The following is a 21,323-nucleotide window of genomic DNA, read 5'->3' on the forward strand; positions in this document are numbered from 1 at the left end:
GAGCTGTCTGAGGTTTGTTCATGACTTGTTAGTAAATTTGGCTGGACTAATCCTGTTTTCTGTTCCTGTGATTAGTTTTATAAATATAACTGAGGCAATAAAATACTGAGACAGAGTTTCTTTACTCATCCTCAAGAAAGAGGAGGGGCAAAATGCTTTCTATAGTTTCAGTGCATGGCCCTCATTTGTCCTCTTTTATTTAACATTGTTAGGAATGGGTATAGTTTGTAGTATATTTTCTTGCTCTTCTGTAAGTAATTTTTATTTGTAACATTTGTTTGCACAGAAAATTGTGGAAAGGAGAACTACTCATGTAGACTTGTTCTCAAAATAGAATTTCAAATAGAAACTCACCTGACTCACTGGCTTAAGTTTTATTTTCCTGAAACTAGCATTACAAAGGATTGGCTTTATCTGAGCTTCACTCCTAGCCAGCATCTCATACTTGGGCATACTGAGAAGTAGCCTTTTTGTTGTTCAGCAGGTCTGAGCCTGTTCTTCCCAGCTGCCTCCACCCAGTTCCACCAGTGGGCAAAAATCACTTCTGCTGGAGGAGGCACTGCAACAACACGCTGTGGAGACCCAGTGATGGCAGAGCCATCATTTTCTGAGAGCTCTGCATCTTACTATAATGATAATAGTGATTTCTCCCCAGAAGTAAATTTCAGTAACAAAGAAAGGCCAGGCTGTTAGACCAGTAAAAACAAAGAACATCCTTTGCCTTATTTGTCACATTCATTAAAATCTGTGAGATTTTGCAACTGTTTTCTATAATTGACATCCTGCAACCTCATTAGGATGATCTGCTAACAGTTCATTAGTAAAAATGCCTTTTCACACATTGCTCCTGTCTCTTTTTCTGCCAGTGGTGAGTGCTGGCTACCTTTTTTTTCATTACTGAGTTCTTGGACTATGGCGAAAAAAATCCTGGTGACAGAGTTAGTACAAGACAGAGGCATTTCCAAGGCAGCATTTCAGCTACTGTGGGAAAGGAATTTGCAGGTGGCTTCGCGCTGTTTCACACGTCCCTGGATTAGAGATAATGAGGAAACAAGCGGTAGAAACAAAAACCTGAGCAAGGTTGAGATAAAGAAAATTGGCTGCAGTGTTAAAGATGAGCTTTGGGGCAGTGGCCAATTGCTGGCTGGCTCCAGGCACGTGTCTGAGGGTCTCTAACTGATTGTATGACAGATTTGGGCGCGTGGACAGCGTGTGGGGCTATGGGGAAAGCACATGTAGTAGTGAAAAAGGGCAATAAACGTCTCCTGTTTAAGAGCCATCAGGAGTCTGTGTCTTGCATCCCTTCAAACTACCATCTTCTTTATTCTTTCCTCTTCTCTTCTGAAACACCATTAATATGCAATAAACACTTGGTAGTCATTTCAACTCTACACAATTGGAAGTAAATGAAGCTGAACCATATTACATGAAGAAATACAACCCCCTCACTCTTACTACAACACAAGCTTCTGAAAGATGGTGCAGAGCTGTTGGAGCCAGTGGCTTTGATTGTACAGGAGAAAATGTAAGGGAACAGATGGTGTTACTACCTGCAGGTGAAAAATGGTGGACCTTCATCCTCAGTCCACATTCATCTGACTGGTTAACAGACTGCTGTTTGAAGCCTTGCATTTGTTCCTCTCGCCTGATCTTTTCTTTTTTTTTTTTTTTGTCTGAGTAAAGAGAGATTTGCTTATTGGCATATCCAAGACACTTGAGTTTTATTTTGCTTTTTACATAATAAGTTCTTTGTCCTGAAAGCAAAGAAATGTGATGACTATAGCTTTTGTTCCAAGATCTGGGCTGAGTTTTGGGCCATTAAGACTCTTTCCAATTGTAAGATCTCATTCCCTCAGGCTTTCTATGTAATGGGTGATAAAGGAGTTGGAAAGCAAATTTATTGCCTCTTTTTCTTAAAGGCCTTCCTTTTCATCCTCGACAGTGGTAACGGGACCTTTACGCTGATGCTATTGGGTTTCTCCTGAGTGTCTTATTCTTCAGTGTCATTAACAAGATAAGTTATCCCTTCTAAAATCTCCTCCTCCTGTTCACTTTCAAGGTCATGTTTTTGCATGGCTTCAGTGCTAATGTGCAGAAAGTTCCCACCGAGCATATGGAAACTCTACGGACTGTTTTGGAGTAGGACTGCATTTATTTGTCACGGATCTTCAGGTATTTTTTCTGTGGGTATCAGACATTACAGACAGTGAAAAATTTCCAGTGAGCCTAAAAGAACTCAGCCGCTTTTATGTCATATGATATTCCCCTTCTTCCTTTTTCCCACATTTCTGCTTCTCTGTCTGCAGTTTGGAAGCCCATTTGCATGGCATTCATGTTTCTAGTGAGAATTATTTCTGATGATTTCATAGTTTCAATAAGGACTTTGAGGAATGGCTGAAATCTCTTTGCACAGGCTGAAGCAATTTCTATTTGTAGACAGTCTTTGCCTAGTTAACAATGATACAGCAAATTCCTAATTCGCTGCCAATAGTGAATGAAAAAGATCAGTCTTTTTAGAAGACTTGAAAAAATCATTGTTTTTTTTCACATTCTAAGGACTTTGCTGTCAACCTATGGCTTTCAAGAGCATAGTGCCTCTTCAAGGAGGGGATGTATTCAGGGAAATGCCAAAACTGCACCCATTTTCCCATGCATGTAGTCTAGCAATGAAGAGTGATCGACCATTAGAGGTGAAAAGGGCGCACCGCTACACTGCAGAAAGATTTCAACCTTCCTGAGTCTAGGATGTAAGCATACGGTAAACAGATTTCCCACTTTATTTGTGGAATAATAAACTCTGCTCCGATTAAGAAAAATATAAAAGCCAAAAGTCTTCGTATCTCCTGAGGGAGGACACAAGCTCAATGCAGCTGGATCCAGGTATTTCCCCCCTGGGAGAGTATCTGCCCAACAGAGTGCACTGTGGGGATTCCTGCTTTCTTCTGAGGCATCCACAGCTGGGGATGGCTGGAGACAAAGGCTACTGCTTTGCAAAAACCTCTGAAGTGCCAATGCTAATTAATCCCAATGTGTTCTGGGGACAGGAATCCTCTCTTCGTTGTACACATCCAGTCCCCGTGCACACAGGCCAGGGCCTACAGCCAGTCCTGCAATACAAATGTCCCTTCACAATCATAAAAGCATGGGATTGCAAAACAGTCCTTGAGAACAAGAGTGGCAGGAGGATTCACCTCTGTACTCGTATGGCAGCAGGCAGCCCCAGCTATTGCCTTGCCCTCTCCCTGGCCAGTTCTCCTTGGCAGTGTTGAACAAGGAGAAGGGGCAGAGCACCCAGCAGGTCAAAGCAGGCACCACGCACCTGATGCTCTGGCTGCTTGCTTCCCTCTGCAGTAAGAGTAGTAGTTACACTGTGCTCAGTCAGCACTCTGACACTCGCATATACATGGTGTAACTAAGAAGAATACAGAAATGCCCTAGCACAACACAATTCCTTTTCCCTCAACCATGATTTAGCCAGATGAGAATGCTAAATCTCTGAGACACAGAAGTAAGCCTCTAATGCTTCATCATTTGCTCTTCTCACAGGATGCATTGTCCTATTCACATCATAAAAATTTAAAATCACGTTTTTAATTAACTAGAGCAACACAAGTATGACTTCTTGGTCACTGCATTTATGCAGAAGCCAACATATTAAATCCGCTTGCTTCTAAAATACTAAATTTCTGAAGGTACTGCATGTTACAGGACTTGTGATAGATAGATTTTCCTTTAATATATTATTACTGTGATAGCGGTTGCTTTGCCTTCAGAAGGACCAAAGCAGCATAATTCAGATGGATGGAAATACACAGACTGTGATTTTCAAAGTGGCCTAAGGGACTAAACATCTCCGTATAGGCTGGACGCTTTCCCCTCCAATGTTCTTTTGGCACTTCTGTACTTCACTAAGAATATGCTATCGCAGCGATGTTTAAAAGGATTTTCAAATCAGAAAGCTAGCCTGCAATTGGGAATGCTGGGGGAACACATAAGCAAAGAGAAAACGGGAAAGTATTTCATGTTTTGAGATTGTCCTAAATCAGGCTCGATGGCAATGACAAAGCAAACACTGAAGCTTGGCTTTGGTTTATCATTAGCATGCAAAACAGAAGAAATGAACAGATAAGCTACCCTGTGAGCAGTGATAAAAGGGCATTGCCAAACCCTTGTAAATGTTGTTTAACGTGTTATCTTTGAAAATAGTTCTTTATGAACTTGAATCTACATTGTCTTCTCTCATTACATTTTTCCTCATTTGACTGAGCAGCCTCCATCCTTGAGCTCATCCCTCTTCTGTCACCCCCCACCCCCACGCTCATTCTGCTGGAGCATGAAATGAACAGAGCTTCATTTGTTCACCCGCGCCGGCACCAGCAGTCATGTCAGCGCAGCAGAAGCAGCAGCCCTGCCTCCACAGCGCTGGGTGAGGGGACATCTTGCGTTTCCGGGAATCAGGCATCCTAATTAACCGCTGCTCCTCCGAGAGAGCAGCTACTGGTTCTGGGGAGGTCTCAAGTAAGCAGGGATTTTATTTTTTTTTAAAGGAAGAGGCACTGAAAACAGTATTTTAGAACTGCTGCATATTCAGAGAGATTTAAAAGATGTGCTATGAGAAAAGAAAAGCGTTCAAATTAGGGCTTAAACTGCACTGGCACGTTCTCTTACGTAATCGCTGGTACAGCCTAAGCTCAAGCCAGAGCATCTGCTTTCTTGAAGCTCCACCCATGGACTCCCATTCCTTTGTACCTATGCACACGTGGATTACATATTGTATATATTTATGATATATAAAAAATAATAGGTGTCTGTGCCAAGTTCTGCTTTCTCTCTTGCTGTCATGCAACTTACAAGAGCACAGGCTTCAGTCCTCTGCTGTGCTCCAGGCACGCATGCAAGAGAATGGCTTTCATGAGCTCAGTAGTTCAGCTGAACCATGCAGTTCAGCTTGCCTGCCCCTGATCTTTGCAGATCCTCATTTTTCTGGTAGCCTGGAGCCTTCTTCATTTCCAGCTTAAAAGTATTCACTGTTTACACTCAAATGTCACTACCCAGTTTGCTCTTGTTTGTGGGTGGACAAACACCTTACCTTACCTACTTACAGAGGAACCTTATTCATGTTCTATTCTTCTTTCCTGGGATACAGAAATCAAGCTCTTTCAGCTTCTCCTTCCCAGATAATAAGAAACAGAGAAACCAACAGTTGGAGGGGTTTTTTTTGCCTAGTGTTTTCCACAAGCTTGAATTGACCTGCCTTGAGTATGCCTAGCCAGAGCCGTGCAAAGTATCACAGGTGAAATCTCAGTTGAGGCATGTATTAATATTTTCTTATCTCTGCTGGGAGGCAGGCCATCAGATAAATCCTCCAAGACCTCCAATTTTCTCTCCTTTATGTCATCCTCATGTATTTCATATCCTTCTCTTTTTTTTTCCCCCAGAGAACAGTAGCCCTTTGTGGTAATATTTCAGGCAGCTTGCAGTGCCTAGGTAGAGAAACACCCATTCGTATTCATGAGGAGATGAACCTGCCTTGGTAAACATAGAAATCTGCAATCTGAACTCTTGAGAGTGCTACGTAAACCAAATCTATCTGCTTCTGAAGCTGTTATTACACTAACTTTTTTATTTGGAGTACTTTCTCCTAGTTGAATGTTCTGATTGTTGCCAGTACAGTTGTCAGCCTGGTTCTTCCTTACTCTCCTCCCCTCTTCTGCTTTACTTTTTCTTCATTGTAAACCTCTGTAGAAAGGCTATCATCAGTTTCTGTAAGGTGGGGAGATTTTCACAGAGTCTTAAGATCAATGTAAGGATTAAACCTGTTGTCAGAACAGGTTTAATTTAGAACAGGTAATGGGTCTGACTCACACCATGCTATTCATGTAATTCATCCCTGATTTGGAACAAGCTTACTTGTTTACTTATGACCTGAAAATGTCTGAAGCCAAATTATATATATAGCATTTTAAAAATATTTATAATGTTAAGAGTGGTTATAAACATCTCCAAAGTCCCTCGAGATGAAATTGTGATGCACACATTCACAATGATACATTTCTGCCTGAAACCTGTACTGAACACCTACTTCACAACACCTACAGTGCTGCACGCAATGCTTTCATGCACGTGTTCAAATGGCTGACTGTGGCATGCTTCTCCCAGGTTTTCAGAAAGGATTGCTTCTAAAAGAATACACCAAAGAGCAGAACTACTCTGTGATCCAGAAGAGGCTTTGGTGAGATTAGATTCCTTCAGCACTTCAACATCTTTATCTCTGACCTTGCAGGTAAGAAAACATCAGTGGTCAGCTTCAGCAATGAGACCTATATGGCAGGATGAGCCGGCATGTGAGGAATGCGCGCAATGTTATTCTCGTCTGTGATCCAGAAATTGGCTTTAAGACTTAGTGAGAGAATAATCGCCCTGACCTTCGTTTGCAACATCGTAAAAAAACAGTCAGGATAGCAGGTGTCTACCATGTGCCGTCAGACACCAGCATGCAAGGAGAAAAATTTCACTGCTTCCCCTACACAGCACTGTGCTGAGCAGGGATTCAAAACAAGGAACCAGGGAGAGACACAGAGGGAGCCACACGTCACTGGCAGTGGCAGAGCAGTCATAGCACGTCCTGCCAGCACTGCAATATGCCTGCTAGGAGGGAGGAAGCCTATCTCAACCACAATGACCCGGAGCTGGCTCTGGCGCAGTGGGATGTGGAAGGAGGAATAAAGGTAGCTGGACAGCAGGTTTCCTGGTACCACAACTGCATGTTTGGGTAAACAAGAAGAGGCAAGGATGGATCATTTGCTAGATAAAGTCTTGCAGCTCTGCAAAGCACACATTCCTAACTTGAAGCCTGTCTGTCTCATACGAGATAAATACCAGGGCATGGCTTAGCTTAGACCTAAAATCAAAGCATGCAAACATAGAAAAGATGGCAAGTTAAGTGTTTCTCTTGCAGAGCTGGGCCTCTCATTTACGAGGGGGTGAGCAATGGGAACCTTGCTGTTGTCACCACGGTGGACAGTGCGCCTGCAAGCACAGGCTCTGGAGGAAGCCCCTGGAACAGGCAGAGAAAAGGAAAATGACATTGAGGAGAGGAGAGCAGGTCAGCAGATAGCTGACGATTACAGACTGCCCTGGAGAACAGGACAGCAAGACGGTGATGCTACAGGAGAGGCGCAGCAGCAGAGGAGCGGCCGCGCTGAAGCGCTCAGGAGCTGTCCAGTGCCGTCACCGCCCGGCCCCGCGCCGGCGTGCTCAGCCTGCAGCCGAAGCCAAGCGATGCAACGCAAACCACCACTTTTAAATAAACATCTATGAGCAAATAAAAAGCCAAAAACGGGCGGTTAAGGATGAGACTGAGGATGCTTGATCCTTTTGGGTTCAGCTTGGCAGGCTGCAGGTGCCAGGCTGTTAGTACTACATCTGTGCGCTACCATGCAAGGGTTCAGTAGAAGGGAAAAAAGGACTGAACGATGCACAGGGCTCCCTATTTTTCTATTCTATTTCTCTTTCTCAATGGGATGCTTGCTTTCTTTCACAAAGGAATTGCAAAGCAAAGGGACAGATACAGAAGACTTGGGCATTATAGAATCCCATCTAGTCAAAACAGAACGTGCAGAGGTGTTTGATGCTGTACGTCATGACACAGAGGCACTACTCCTCAAGAAGAGCAAATGAGAGATGCTCAGGCTAGGAGCTGACTTTGAAACCAGCTCCCAGAAGTTGCAATAATAACCTCTTGCGACATGGCTACTAATCCTTTTTTTGTAATCATTCCAAGCTATTTAGGCATCACTTCCCCCTACGCTGTGTCAACAGCAAAGTGACACGGTGTTTAGGGTCCGTAATACTATAAGCCTGTAAAGAGTAAAAAAAAAAGTCACACCCTTTATTCTTCTGGCTGTAGAAATACACGGGCAACTTGCTTATTTCTTGCCTCAGTGCTCCATACTCAGAGTTCTCAAGAGATAAGGCGAACTCTTCTAGATATCACCGTATTCATGTGTATTGGTTTCTTTTGAGGTGCAGCTACTATTATTATCAGAACGTGAAAAAAGGTCAAGGATATTAGTGCGTCATGATTTTTCCTCCATGTATTTCTACAGTTCAGTGCAGATTATCCTTTATCGCCAGTTGGACTTGTATTGCTTAACATTTTTCTTGGTACCGGTCATAGAGAACCTGATGGCCTTGTTAAGCTAAATTTATACTGGCAAGACTCCTTTGTCTACTTCTGACTTCCAGCAGCAGGATGAGGGAAGAAAAAATGTCTAATTTGTTATTTAGCAAGATACAAGCTATGAAAGCATGGCCCTGCAGCCACTTGGTATGTAAGCAACTCAGTGTTTTTTTTGGGGGGTGAAAAGCTTTCTCAACTTAAGACAGGTATTTTCTGGACACTGGTACCTCTGAACCAAAAGTTGCCAGGCTTTTTCCTTTCCTGCAGCTTCCCCCTTAATCTGAACTGTTCTTTCTTGCCACTCCCTCATCCTGTTTCCCCTTTTAAATCAGTGGATATACACCAAATACAACAGGCTCCATATCTGCACGCCACTGCAAGCCTGACTGAATCCTCAGAGCTCAAGTCACAAATATGCAGCTTAACATGAGGTTTCCTGACTTGGTCCTCAAGCAATGGTTGCGCCTTTGCTAGCTATTTTCTCTTTAGTGAAACAACTGCCCACAACGTGGTAGGATCTTGCAGGTGACAAAAAAGGCAAGCCATGATCTGGAAAAGCTAGCCCACAACTCTACAGGCCTTTTCCGAACAGCGATTCAAAGCTCACCAATAGGTCAACCCTAAAATAAGAAAGTGTCAAGCAGGCTACCTGCAGTGTTTTCTCATAAACTTATTACAGACAGAAACATTGGCCTCTGCACAGTATCAGCAGAAAACAAAACAAAACAACAACAACAAAAAGAACAAACATTACTTATACCAAATCCAGAAGGCACTGCTGAAGAAAGCTCCCCTAAAGATGATTACAATGCTGGAGCATGTCCTAACCAGCAGACCATTGACTGCATCTCAGAAAGCTCATATAAGAACAAGACGGTGAATGCTGAAAGGTCGTCATGCTTTCATGCTTAGAAATAAAAAGCTCTGAAGCAAAATGACTGCTCACAAGTATATAAAGAACACTGGTGCAGTGATGAGGAGTGCTCTCAAGGTCACATTCTGAAAAGGTGAGATCCATGTAGAAAACCATTTATTCAAAAATAAAGCTGCATTTGCACATGCAACCACCACAATAGCAATGAAACCAGAGATGTCTCAAACGGCAAGGGGCGTGCCACACACACACGTGAAATCACCTAAATAGCTCCATGCACAGCTCTCGCCCTTTCTGTAACCACCTTGCCTTGCATATAAGCCAGTAAGTAATCAGGACAGTACTTAGCACTACTTAGTGAGTAATTTTTTTATAAATGTGCTTTCATGCTCACAAATAAGACGCTATGTACATTTATATATGTATGTATCTTTTGTGTTAGAGAAGCAATTGAGAAATTTATTGACCTGTGGCAAACAGAAAGCTTGCTGCGTATGACTATCTTCACTGTCTTAAGGATCTGAGAAATGTTTTGTGGCTTGGACTTCCTTTCTCATCTAAAGCAAATGCTTAAGACTGTGAAATTCTCATGACTCAACATAAACACAGGGGAAATTGATAGTGCTGTCTCATTGAATTTGGGGCGCCGTGTTACCAGTTGTCTTTTGCTATGAAAGTGCAGAGAAAAATGGCCAAAGATGTCTCTGTGACTGTTACAGGACTGGGGTTATCTTAATGGGCTTCAAAAAAATATGAGCAAGAGGTGGCAAAAATTAAAATTTGACAGAGAGGGTGATCCAAACAGATTGGAAGATTTATTCCCTACCACCTGTGAGGCAGCCCACAGACTGCACTAGTGCTAGTAAAAAGGGAAAACCAACCATCCTCTCAAGAACATCCCATGGTACGTTTGGCTCTGCCAGCTATCATTGGTAGCAGGTTTTAACTCCCCTCCTTAAGCAGTCTCTTGGGTTATGGTCAGTGGATTGCAAATAATCCTAGTGTTCCAAGCCATTTCCAAGATGACAGAGTGGGTGAGGAAGTGGAATGGATTGATGCAGTAAGTTACAAAAGCTAATAACAACGCTAGGGCCAAATGTGCTGACTGACTGAGGCAATTGTGCTGTCAGCCCTCAGGGAAGCCAAGAGTTTGAAGGGGAGGAAAACCAGGAGAGAAGTGCTTGCCCACACATCCTTTCCAGAGGCTGAGACTGGAACCAGGGCTCTGAGCCTTGCCATTCTTCTATTACCAGCAAATTAACTGGGAAATATACAGGCACAGGGCTTCTCTATGATGCCCCTGCCTGCCCGAGTCACGCAGGGGTTTATAGCTACCTGTAAAGAGCTGTACTGCAGGTTTCAATCTGGCCACGAAGCCATGCTGACGCCCGTGTAACTGAACTGCTTCAGTATTTAAGAGACAACCAGGCAAGGCAAATGACCCACAGGACTGAACTGAAAAGACTATTGTCTTTCAGGAAAACAGCACATGTGTTTCATGTCATCACAGGACCTGAAAATTGCTTTGTGTTTGCTGAGCATCTTCTCATGGCAGCTATGCCTTTAAGGTCTTTGAAACACTCAGCAAGCCTCCACTGCAAAAGGAGAGGTAAGATCTCTCTTACTTCCACACTGAGGGAATCCCAACACTCCGCGTCTTCGCACTGGAGAGCTTCTTGGATTTTGCTAAGCTCAAACCGTTTGCATTTTTCTCCCCAGTTCTGTCAGCAAGACCCCAGAGTTGCATATTGCTTACCCAGGTAGCAAAGGACATGCTGTTCCCATTACACGCTTCTAAAATGAACATGACAGGGATCTCATGGTAAATACTTTAATTAAGTACGTAACTCTGATTTCTCTCCCTAGCAAGGCATCTCTGTACATTGAACTTGGAGTTGTATGAAATGAAAAATGTTATCATATAAGAAAACTGTGTCATAATCACAAAATCCAAAGTGGCTGAAATTAATACCAGAAGTCCTGAAGCTCTGCGTTGCAGCCTTTCCATACTCTACTTTGGTATGTGTAAGATCCTAGGAAGAGGCCAAGTTATCAGTCCGTAACTGCATTGCCCTTCTAGATTGTACTGAATGTCTTTGAGGAGAGTTTGCCAAGTTGCTTGTCTCCCTCACAAGAAGATGTGGTCTTTAGGCTTGACCTATCACATGCAGTATGTTACTTTGATCGTAACAGTCTTTGCTTTCAGTGATTCAGTGAATTTGGAACTATGTAAAATGTCACCACCATCTAAAGCCCAGCACTCTTCATGCCAACATATTTTTGAACGAAGTGTTGTATGAGATGGAATGACTCTTCCTTTTTACTTGGAAAAATTATCTCAAAGCCTTTTCAGTCCAAATTGTGTTTAATTGCCTCAATCCCTCTCATTGCTCTGAGCCACATTCTTCTCCACAACACCAACCTAGCTAATGCTGTTTCCTCTCCTCCACGATCACACTGCAGTCCATGTAACTGTAGACGGCTATCAAACTTCTTTTTTTGTCCAAGCTACACATGCTTCATATCTATAATATTTCCTCTTATGTAACTGACATTTTATTCCAGGTTTGCAGAACTGAAAATGTGAAGCGTCTTCCTGCCCTGTAATGTTGCTAACTATTCATTTTCTCTTCAAATGTGCTAAACACTTTTTTATTGGTGACAGTGGGAATGGTAACGATGGACTTGTGCAACAGTCTGTCTTTCTTCTGCAGAGCTACAGGTTGCAGATCAAAGGATCCCAACTTCTTGGCACACACTGGAATGCCACACCAGTGAAAATCTTCATAACAAGCAGGGAGCTGCCCGAGGCCTACTCAACTCACCTTACTTGGCCACGGCTACAGAAACAGCAGCTGCTGCTCACTGACAGAGAGGTTATAAAAATAAGACACTGGTCACTGAGCCACAGCAGAATGAAAGAGCAGCAAACACGGTCTGGGTAGGAAGCAAACAGGGAAAAAGAGCCTAATAAAATATAAATATAAAACCTATATTTTCAGGAAAGTAAATGTCAAATACTGCCACAAAACAAACAAACAAACAAACAAAAACCAACAAGAATAAAAGAGCGCAGGACAAGAACAGTGGATGCAGCAAGGTCCTGCCCCTGGTACCTACACATGCTACCCATCTGATCCTGTTCAGGAAAAATTCAGTCCCAGTTGAGATACATCAACTCCTCCCTAGGCCTATGCAGGTCAAAGCAGTGCAGCTATACAAACTTCAGGCCAGCACAATAAAGTTCAAATACTATCTTCATCTCACTTTAGTCACAGATGAAACACAGATGAGAAGACAGAGCACCTCCCTGCCAAAAGCCTTTCAAATGTATCTGTCAGCAAACACACAAACCTGCTCTGGTGTAGTGAGCTTTTAACAGATAGCCAACAGTAGCCTGGACTGCACCAACAGAGGTGAGGCCAGCGGGTCAAGGGAGGGAGGCAAGTGTCCCCCTCTGCTCTGCTCTCATGAGGCCTCACTTGGAGTGCTGCAGCCAGGTCTGGGGCCCCTGGCACAAGAAGGACATGGACCTGTTGGAGTGAGTCCAGAGGAGGGCCACAAAGATCAATAGAGGGCTGGAGCTCTTCTTCTCTGAAGACAGGCTGAGGGAGTTGGGGTTGTTCAGCCTGGAGAAGAGAAGGCTTTGGGGAGACCTCATTGTGGCCTTTCAGTACTTTCAGGGGGCTTATAAAAAAAGATGTAGAGTAACTTTTTCCACAAGCAGGTAGTGACAGGAGAAGGGGGAATGGTTTTAAACTAAGAAAAGGGAGATTTAGATTAGATGTCAGGAGGAAATTCTTTACTCAGAGGGTGGTGAGGCACTAGAACAGGTTGTCCAGAGAAGCTGTGGATGCCCCATCCCTGGAAGTGTTCAACAGTGGTAACAGTGATCACTCTTTCTCCAGCAGTAACACTCCTGCCAAATAAGAAACAGTGAATTATTTGCATCATCTTGGGGAAAACAATTAACTATGGTTTCATACCATTGTAACACTACACTTTATTTTTAGCTAACTGCTGTTTACTCTCCAATACTTCTCCTTTGTCCTTTCCTAGCATGCTCTTGAAATGGGTACGGAAATCAATAGCATTCACAAATAGCAGTGCTGTGCTTCACCACACTTTGGAACTTGAATATTCTTAGTTAACATTTCACACAGGCATTTTTATTTAGTAGTATATCGGAAAAGAACTAGTCAATAAAAACTGCATATGCAGACAAATTTAAAGTACAGTAACAAAGTTCTGTGGAAAACCTTCCACGGGAGTGATACCACGGAGCAGAGAGAAGATGGAGAACTGCAGAGCTTTGCTGTTTCAGACACTGAAGTTCATGGGTCATTCAGATCTCCTGTTGTTATGGCCATTCTTTTTTTAATTCTCAGGCTAAAGCTTATCTGAAAAGGCAGCAGCAGAGTCTAAAACCATAGCTACAGGAGCATCATGTCGGAGAAAATCAGGCAAGCAGAAGGAAGCATAATCTGACGTTCTAGCTGCATACTAACACTCCTGCTTCCCCCTCTTCAGAATCCACAGATTGCCAAGTACAGAAAGGATGAGGTACCAATACCTACTTAGATGAGCTCATTAAAATCTGAGGTCATTACAAATCTGCTGTATTTTTTTTTTCACAAACACATGTTCTGACATGCCATTTAAACTGGAATCGAGCTTTGCAGTAATACATGTTATTTAAGAACATCACAGATTTCTGAAAGTAGCTACAAAGCAAAATCTGTTTGGAATTGCTCAGTTTTGTGCACCAAGGTTTCTGCATGAGTTGGCAGTTATATTTACATTTTCTATTTATACAGCAACTTACATCCATGTTTTATAAACATGAAGGAATAAACTTTGTAACTGCCTTGTGAAACACATCACAATTTTAGAAGTGACAAAACTGACACAAAGAAAGGGATAAATGCCTGGATAAATGCCTTGTCTAGGATCAAGATAGCAAGTCAATTAATAGCAGGCATTTATACTTTTAGAGATGAAGCCTTGCATCTGTGCCTTCTTTGCATATAAAAACAACCACTTATCTTCAGTCATAAGATTGGCTGTGTCATACAAGCTTTTATATAGCACCAACTTATCCATGCAGCAACAAAAAGAGCAAAGATGAAAAAGAAATCAGTTCAGGACAAACCAAATGCAATCAGAAATCGGCATTCTTGTTTTTGTAAGAAGGCAACCAAAATAAATGAAAAAAATCCCAAAACAAATCAAACGGTCAGTTTAACTCCAGACCCAGAAGCTTTACTTTTGGGATACAGTGGCTCAAACCGCTTTCAACATCTCAGTTTTGTAACTTATGTTTCAAAATTAGGCTCAGGGCATTTCCATCCTTCCTTACTGAGGCTGTGCCCTATCTACCAAAGAAGCAGCTGAAGTGCTCGGCCACAGCATGACCCTTTTCCAGTGAGGGACCAGAACATCTCCAGAGAGAGCCCTCTGCCCTAGGGACTGGGACTCGGGACCACTAGGCAAAGTGGTAAGTACCCCTGGTCTCCCACCACGTTAGCTGATTTTCTCGTAAGGAGGGTTGTTTCCACCCCACAGACTAGAAGTTTTACTTCACAACAAACTATTGGGCAAATGCCATCTGCATTCATACTTCTGAGATGAACTAAACTTCCACAGAAACATAACTGCCTGGCAGGTGTTGATTGAGGTTGTTTCCCCCACCCTCCTTCAACTCCTTCCTGGAAATAGGTTAGCTCTCCAGCTACACAGCTAGCCAACTACTTCAAACATGCCTAACAGGCATCACCAAGTACACAACCTGCCAGTTCTTAACAGTGAAGTTTTAAGAAAGCCCAGAGAAACCATTATAACTGTGCTAACACAGCCATGTGGGAAGCAACAGGGGTGGGAAGCAGGGAACTGATGGATTTTGTGAAGGAAGAGCAGGGTAGGATAAAAAAAAAAGTTACTGGCAAATGAGGTGTATCACTGATCCTCGCTTTGGGTTATATATTCTGCAATATGGTAGCGTGGAGCCCTGCAGGGGACTGCCTTCTCATCCCAAGGTTCATTCTCACAATTTCTAGTACTGTCCGAAACCTTCAACAGCCCCACTGCTCTTCATTACCTGATTATTTGTATCTTACGTGCTACAAAATATGAGAGTATGTGCCCTTGTTACCTTTAAGCACGTTAACACATTGCTGAGATTGGGCTTTTATCTGCTAATGGTTTATTAGATCTCTGACTTCTTCCCAGATATCACCGTGTGCTGCTTGCTGTGAAACTCCAGCAAGTACTCTGTCTGGCATCTAACGCCCATCACAACTCACGTACACATAAAGCATAATTAATCACTCAGGAATTATACATGTGGTCTGCAGACCACTTAGCACTGGCTTAAAACCCCCTCCAGTGTTTAGCAGAAGACTGTTAAGGAGCTAGGGCTACAGGGCTCAGGCTGGCATGTACAATGAAGTAAAGGTGCTTTGCTTAGAAAGAGAAAGAATCTGGAGTCGGCTAAGGATGAAATACTGAAAATTACTAATTTGTGTGTGTGTAGTTCAGGTTTTGATTCTATATGGTACCTTCAGATAAGGCCTTACTTGCATTTTCTCACTTTGAACAGAGAAGACAGATGTATCTCACTAATCATTCTTCGGAGACTCCCTGACTATTTGACTTGTGAATTTTGTGGGAGAAATTAATTCCTTCAAAGTATTATCACTGAAACTTAAAGTTAAAAAAAAAATAAAACACAAATATCTGTTGATGTTATACTCTGGAGATGTGTGCTTCTGCAACACAATTTGATCTAAATTAAATATTAAGAAGATTAAGTATCACGTAGTTCACATTGATTTATAACAAATCAGGCATTTCCATCAGTGTACCATACTAATACTGTGGTTGTGGTAATAACATGCAGTCACTGTCTACGTCAGTTAGTAAGACCTTGCTGGGTTCCTTGTTTATATGGTACTAAAGTCCTACACGATCTAAATGAGTCACTGACCTCTTACAGCAGCAGTAACAGGCATACTTTGCACTCGCACGGCTCCTTTCATCTCAGGGCACTTCTGAAACACGAATTCTCGTTACGTTCCCGTGACACACAGGTAGGCAGGTGTTCCTGCACACTTCAAAGCCAGGTGGACTGTGTGCAGCTCAATGAGGTTATGTAACTTGGCCCAAATCCCCCAGGAACAGCTGGGAATACGAGCTCTCCAGTTGCTTGTTCTGAATGTCCAGACAATAACACTTACCCAAAAAATGAGCTTCATAAAGCATTAATCAAAATGTTTAACCCCCTGCCAGGTTTGGAAATGGCATGGACAGAAGATAAGCTCACTAATTCTTTTTGATACATTATTCATGACTTGTTCTGCTTTTCTGGCAACCCCCTTTTTTTTTTTTTCTTAGGGAAAACAAACAAAAGAAATCCATTCAAATACAGTAAGAAGGTTTGTTTTTCAAGCACTTATTGAAAAAAAAAATCTAAAATGTTTAGCACCTCCCTTATGGCTTGGCTGTTTGAACCCAGCTACTGAACTGTGTGCAACATACAGCAGCTTCTCTGCGGGACGAGAACACGCCGTGATCTCAGCAGAAAGCAGCAGTCAGACTCTGCTTGGTTAGGTTCAGTTTCCAAGCAGCTGCATGCCACTGAACATTATGTCTGCATACCTAATAGTTTTGTTTGTAAATAAAATTGCCCAACCAACTGCTAGTGACATCGGTTGAAACGAATGGTTCAGGGCCTGGTGATACTATTCTGTGATTGTAGCTAGAAAGGAAGAAACTTACCGTTTCAGTGGATAACTACGGGACAACTGCAGATAGGCCTGCACTGAGGGTTCAGACTATTTTCCAAATACTGCTATTTGTCTGTCCTTTGCCATTCTGTGAGCAGCAGTTATCAGCCACACTTGCAAATAGCGTTTCATCCTGCTTAAGGCTGACCGTGCATTTGTGAGAAAGTTCTTTAACTAATTTGCACCTTGTTTTCTCCCCTTTATAATAACAGTAATGCAAATGTACACATAAATTACAAATTAGGCCATCATAACCTACGTGAGCAGCTTTGACACTGTTTTAAAAAGAAAATCAATGGAAGTGGTAACAAATTTTTGAGCTCACAGGGTAACAGCAGTGTTATTTGCTGGGTAAGTTGTTTGAGGTTGTGCTCCACTCCACTGCATGGGAGCAGTTAATCTATTTACTTCCAAGCAAGTACATCTAACAAAATTTTCCATGGGAGCCAGGATTTTTAATGAAAACTCTGATCTACAGCAACCAATTATAGTGAATCTGGGAATAAGATGTTGAGAGCTGAATGCTCTCACTAGCCGAATGAAGGGGAAAATCTCTCTTCTGGTGGTGTTAAGCTCTTTGGATGAAAAACTCTGTTGTGTCTATTTGTCTGTATGTGTGTGTATACATGGAGATAAATACATATCTGCATGTGCATGCCTACATGCACACATTCGTGCAGAAAAGGAGAACTGAACCAAAATATTTGGGATAATTTTCCTGAAGGCCTTACTCTCAGCAGAAAACTTCCTAAAAGCTTTGCTGTACTGTACATAAATTGTAAGGGAAATGGTGGATTAGAAATGGTTTACTTCACTAGACTTTTTAGTGATTTACCTGGTCACACATCAGGAGTGCTTTTTCTGGTAGGAAAAAAAAAAACAACAAGTATTTGTCTAAGAAGGTTTTACGAGGTGAACAGATGAGGTTAGATGACTAGACTGGAAAAACTCTGTCATATAGCCTTGGCCTAAAGCGTTATTGGATTAGGGTCCGAGGGTCACCAGGAGACATTTCACTGCCTATAGTGGTGCTGGAACAGACTGCAAGAGATGAGCTTATCAGTTTTCATGAGCACTGCTCCAGCATTTTTTACTTTCCACAAACTAAACAAAATTGTCATGGGAGATGTATCATATAGGGCAAGGATGACAATCACAAACTATGTTCTGCAAATATTCTATATCCTTCCTGTACATCTCCCACAAAGAAGCAAGATATCTAGAGACAGCAGCATACCAAGGATCTGGCAGCTTCCTACTGATGCTGGCTGTTGAACAAAACTTCAACACCTAGAAAAGTCTCCCAGGTAAAAAAAAAAACTGAAATTCTCTGTTTCTCATTTTTCAATCCTAGGCTACTATTACTAGGTTTTGTTAAGAAGGCTCTGCTTTGAACACTGCTTCCAAATACTCTTCCCCTTTGAGAGAGCAATGTATGAATACAACTTCTTAAAAGGGTTTATGAGTTAGGGTATTTTTAAACACCTCTTCCTCCCTTTGCAAGTAAGGCATGTTCTCTGCCCAATTTTCTACAGTCACCTCTTACTTCCGACCTATAGATCCTGTCTCCTTCACAGCACTGTCCAGAGGGGGTAACTTCACTTCATGTTAATTTGGCTGCCATGACCATTCCTAGAAATCTTTTTTATCTGAAGCATACATTCACAGAAGGATGTACCGTAGCCTTTTCGGAGCTATCTGTTGGCACACCCATTCTTTTATGTTGCTTACATTCAGGCCGGTTATTGAAATTATTACAGTTTTGGAGAGCAGAAACGTGACTGGCTCAGCAAGTCAATGTATTTTCAGCAATGTAAGTCTAATAGTAATGTCCTACAGGTGTAAAAAATAACTCCCTGTATTACATACAGGAAAATAAAATTACTGTGCTTGTTGTCTGTAAGGGGATCTCTTCAGATGTGGAGTAACTTGTCCCTGCCTCAGTTTCCAGATTTCCTTGGAGGTAAGTCTCCCATCAGGCTGGTATGAAAACCATCTTTCCAGTTTCCATTCCTGACTAAAGGTTTTCTGCAGTAGTCTCCCTGCTCACTGTTTTTTTTTTTTTTTTTCCTTTTTAATTAAGCACCTACCCACCCAGTCATCTGAGACAGCAGATACCCCAACTCCCCCGGAGGGGCCAATCCCAACCTATGACATGGCTATCAAACAAAAACCAATTTCTGAGACATTTTCTCCATGATGCTGTAAAAGTTAGATAAGATAGGGAAATAACATCCACATGTTAACATCCCTGCCATGTAACTTGTTCCAGGTCAGACCAAAGGGCCCTAATTTATAAAATTGCAATCTCTTACTTGCTAATTTTTCAAATTCTACTCTAGAGCATTCTGAAGTTGATGGGATGTTTTTAAGAGCTTGACAAGGATTTTGAACCAAGCTGACCTTGTATGAAGTAAACTGCATACATGCACCTGTCATACCACATTTGCTAAATAAACTGCTTTCAATTGAGCTTCTGTTATGTTTTTAATATGACATAGTTACCAGCATTTAAGCCCCGTTTTCCTTGTTGTCTCTACCTTTTGTTTCCCTTGTTTTCCCCCAGCTGTGATTTATAGAAGACTGGCTTACTAGGAAAGTACATAGTTGTTAGACAAAGATGGAATTGCATTTTTTTTAATATCATGGCTTACTCAAATTTAAAGGGAGCAAAATGATGTTAGGACAGCCATGATAAACACATGGTTGATGTTTACTGCTTTTCCTACCGCAATATCTGTCCTTTGTTTTTCCTCTTTACAAATCGGTGAAAGTACGCGCTCGTTTTCTGGTGTCTTTGCTTACAGAGCAAGGGAGCATGTGCCTATTCTGGTTAGAAAGCAAGAGCTTCTCAGCAAAACTGAGTGATTTAGGACAAGGCAGAAAGTGACACGAGATGCAATACTTACTGTGGCTGCCCATCTTAACGCTTGTGCAGGAGCATCAATGCATTGTGCCCTATTATAAAGGGAGCCCCTATACATGTGCATGCCTGCCTGACACAGGACCGGGCCCTTACCTGTCATAAGCACCCAAGGGAGCGACCAGCGAGCTCTCCGCATCGCGATGCTACGCCAAGCAAGCATCCCTACGGAAAACCTCGGGCCAAGGGGGCGAGGGCATCAATCCCAAACCTAATCCGTGCTTCTCCCCGTGCTCTCCCTCACGGCGGGGGCCCTGTGCGCCAGGGGGGAGGCAGGGAGAGGCTTCACCTGCGGCCCCGGGGGGATGCGGAGCTGCACCCCCCCCCCCCCCCGGCTGCCACCTCCTCCCCCCGTCGGGAAGAGGGGACCCCGCCGCTGCGGCACCGCCGCGCTGGGGCTGCGGTGGGCACGGGGAGGGGAAAAATAATAATAATAACAACAACAATAATAAATAATAATAAAATTATAAATAAAGCAAGACCCGGCCGAACACATTATGTAATTTATTATATAATCTTGGGGAGAAAAAAAAAAATATATATAGGTGGAAGTCGCCCTCCCTGTAGCCAGCTCCAGCCCCCGGGCTGCGCGCAGGGGGGAGCCGGGGGAAGGCGGCGGGGCCCGGCCCGGCCCGGCTGGGCTCGGCTGGGCTCGGCTCGGCTGCCTTACCTGCTCCCCGAAGTCGATGGCGATGTTGGTGATGCCCAGCGGGACGAGGAAGCGGATGAGGGGCCAGTAGTTAGTGAGCGCTGGAAATTTCACCATAGTCCCAGCTGCGCGGGGGCCCCAAGCGCATCTGCCGCGGCGGGAGACGGGCGAGGGGGGACGGCGGCGAGGAAGGATGAAAGGGCGCAGGAGGAGGAGGAGGAGGAGGAGGAGGAAGAGGAGGAGGAGGAGGAGGAGGGTGGCTGCGTGTCGGTGCGGCTGGGCGAGGGGGGAGAGCAGCGCCGAGCCCCCCGGCACGGTCCCTCCCTGCCCGGCGCGGCGCAGCGCGGCGCGGCCCTGCCGGGTGCTGTCTGTGCCGGCTCAGCAGCACGCCCGGCAGATCAAGTCCATCCCCGCTGCCCTCCTCCCACACGACAGCGAGCCGCCGCCGCCGGAAAAAAAAAGAGGAGGGACACCGCCGGCCGCTCCTGCGGGCAGCGCTGCCATCCTCGGGGCGAGGGGGCAAGGGGAAGGGCGCGGAGCAAGCCCCCCCCCTCCGCCTGACGCTCGCCGGCGGCAGGGCGACGGCTGCAGCGCCGCGCAGGGAAACACCGCCCTCCTCTTCCTCCTCCTCCTCCTCCTCCTCCTCCTCCTTCTCCTCCTCCTCCTCCTCCTCCTCCTCCCCGCCGCCCCGGGGGGCCCGGTGCGGGGCGGTGGTGGCGGCGCCGCTGTCCCGAGGCACGTGTGTGTGACACACGGGCTGTGCTGCCGCAGGCTCGGGGGGAGAGAGCGGCACCGAGCGGCTCCTCCTGAGGAAGGAGAGCCCGGCGGGCTGCCCCATGCCCCGGCACCTGTCGGATAGTGGGGCACGGAGGGGGCTGACCCCCCAAAAACGTCGCCTTCCCAGCGTGTCT

General features: G+C 44.1%; 1 protein-coding gene and 1 long non-coding RNA gene across 2 annotated transcripts in view; one reads left to right on the forward strand and one right to left on the reverse strand.

Moving 5' to 3' along the window:
• The window catches only part of ANKH (ANKH inorganic pyrophosphate transport regulator), a 100,906-nt gene extending 79,874 nt beyond the window's left edge, over window positions 1–21,032 (reverse strand). The window contains exon 1 of the mRNA XM_084511113.1: window positions 20,434–21,032. Within this exon, the coding sequence (XP_084367239.1) occupies window positions 20,434–20,529 (96 nt within the window). The 5' untranslated portion in view covers window positions 20,530–21,032. The remainder of the gene's footprint in view (window positions 1–20,433) is intronic.
• Window positions 4,247–9,677, forward strand: LOC311430727. The gene is made up of 3 exons (XR_014688989.1): window positions 4,247–4,426; window positions 6,160–6,283; window positions 6,959–9,677. It is a non-coding gene; the product is annotated as an uncharacterized lncRNA (long non-coding RNA).
• Window positions 21,033–21,323: the final 291 nt, after the last annotated feature.

This window comes from Aythya ferina, assembly GCF_964211825.1.
Source record: "Aythya ferina genome assembly, chromosome: 2".
NCBI classification, from domain to species: domain Eukaryota; kingdom Metazoa; phylum Chordata; class Aves; order Anseriformes; family Anatidae; genus Aythya; species Aythya ferina.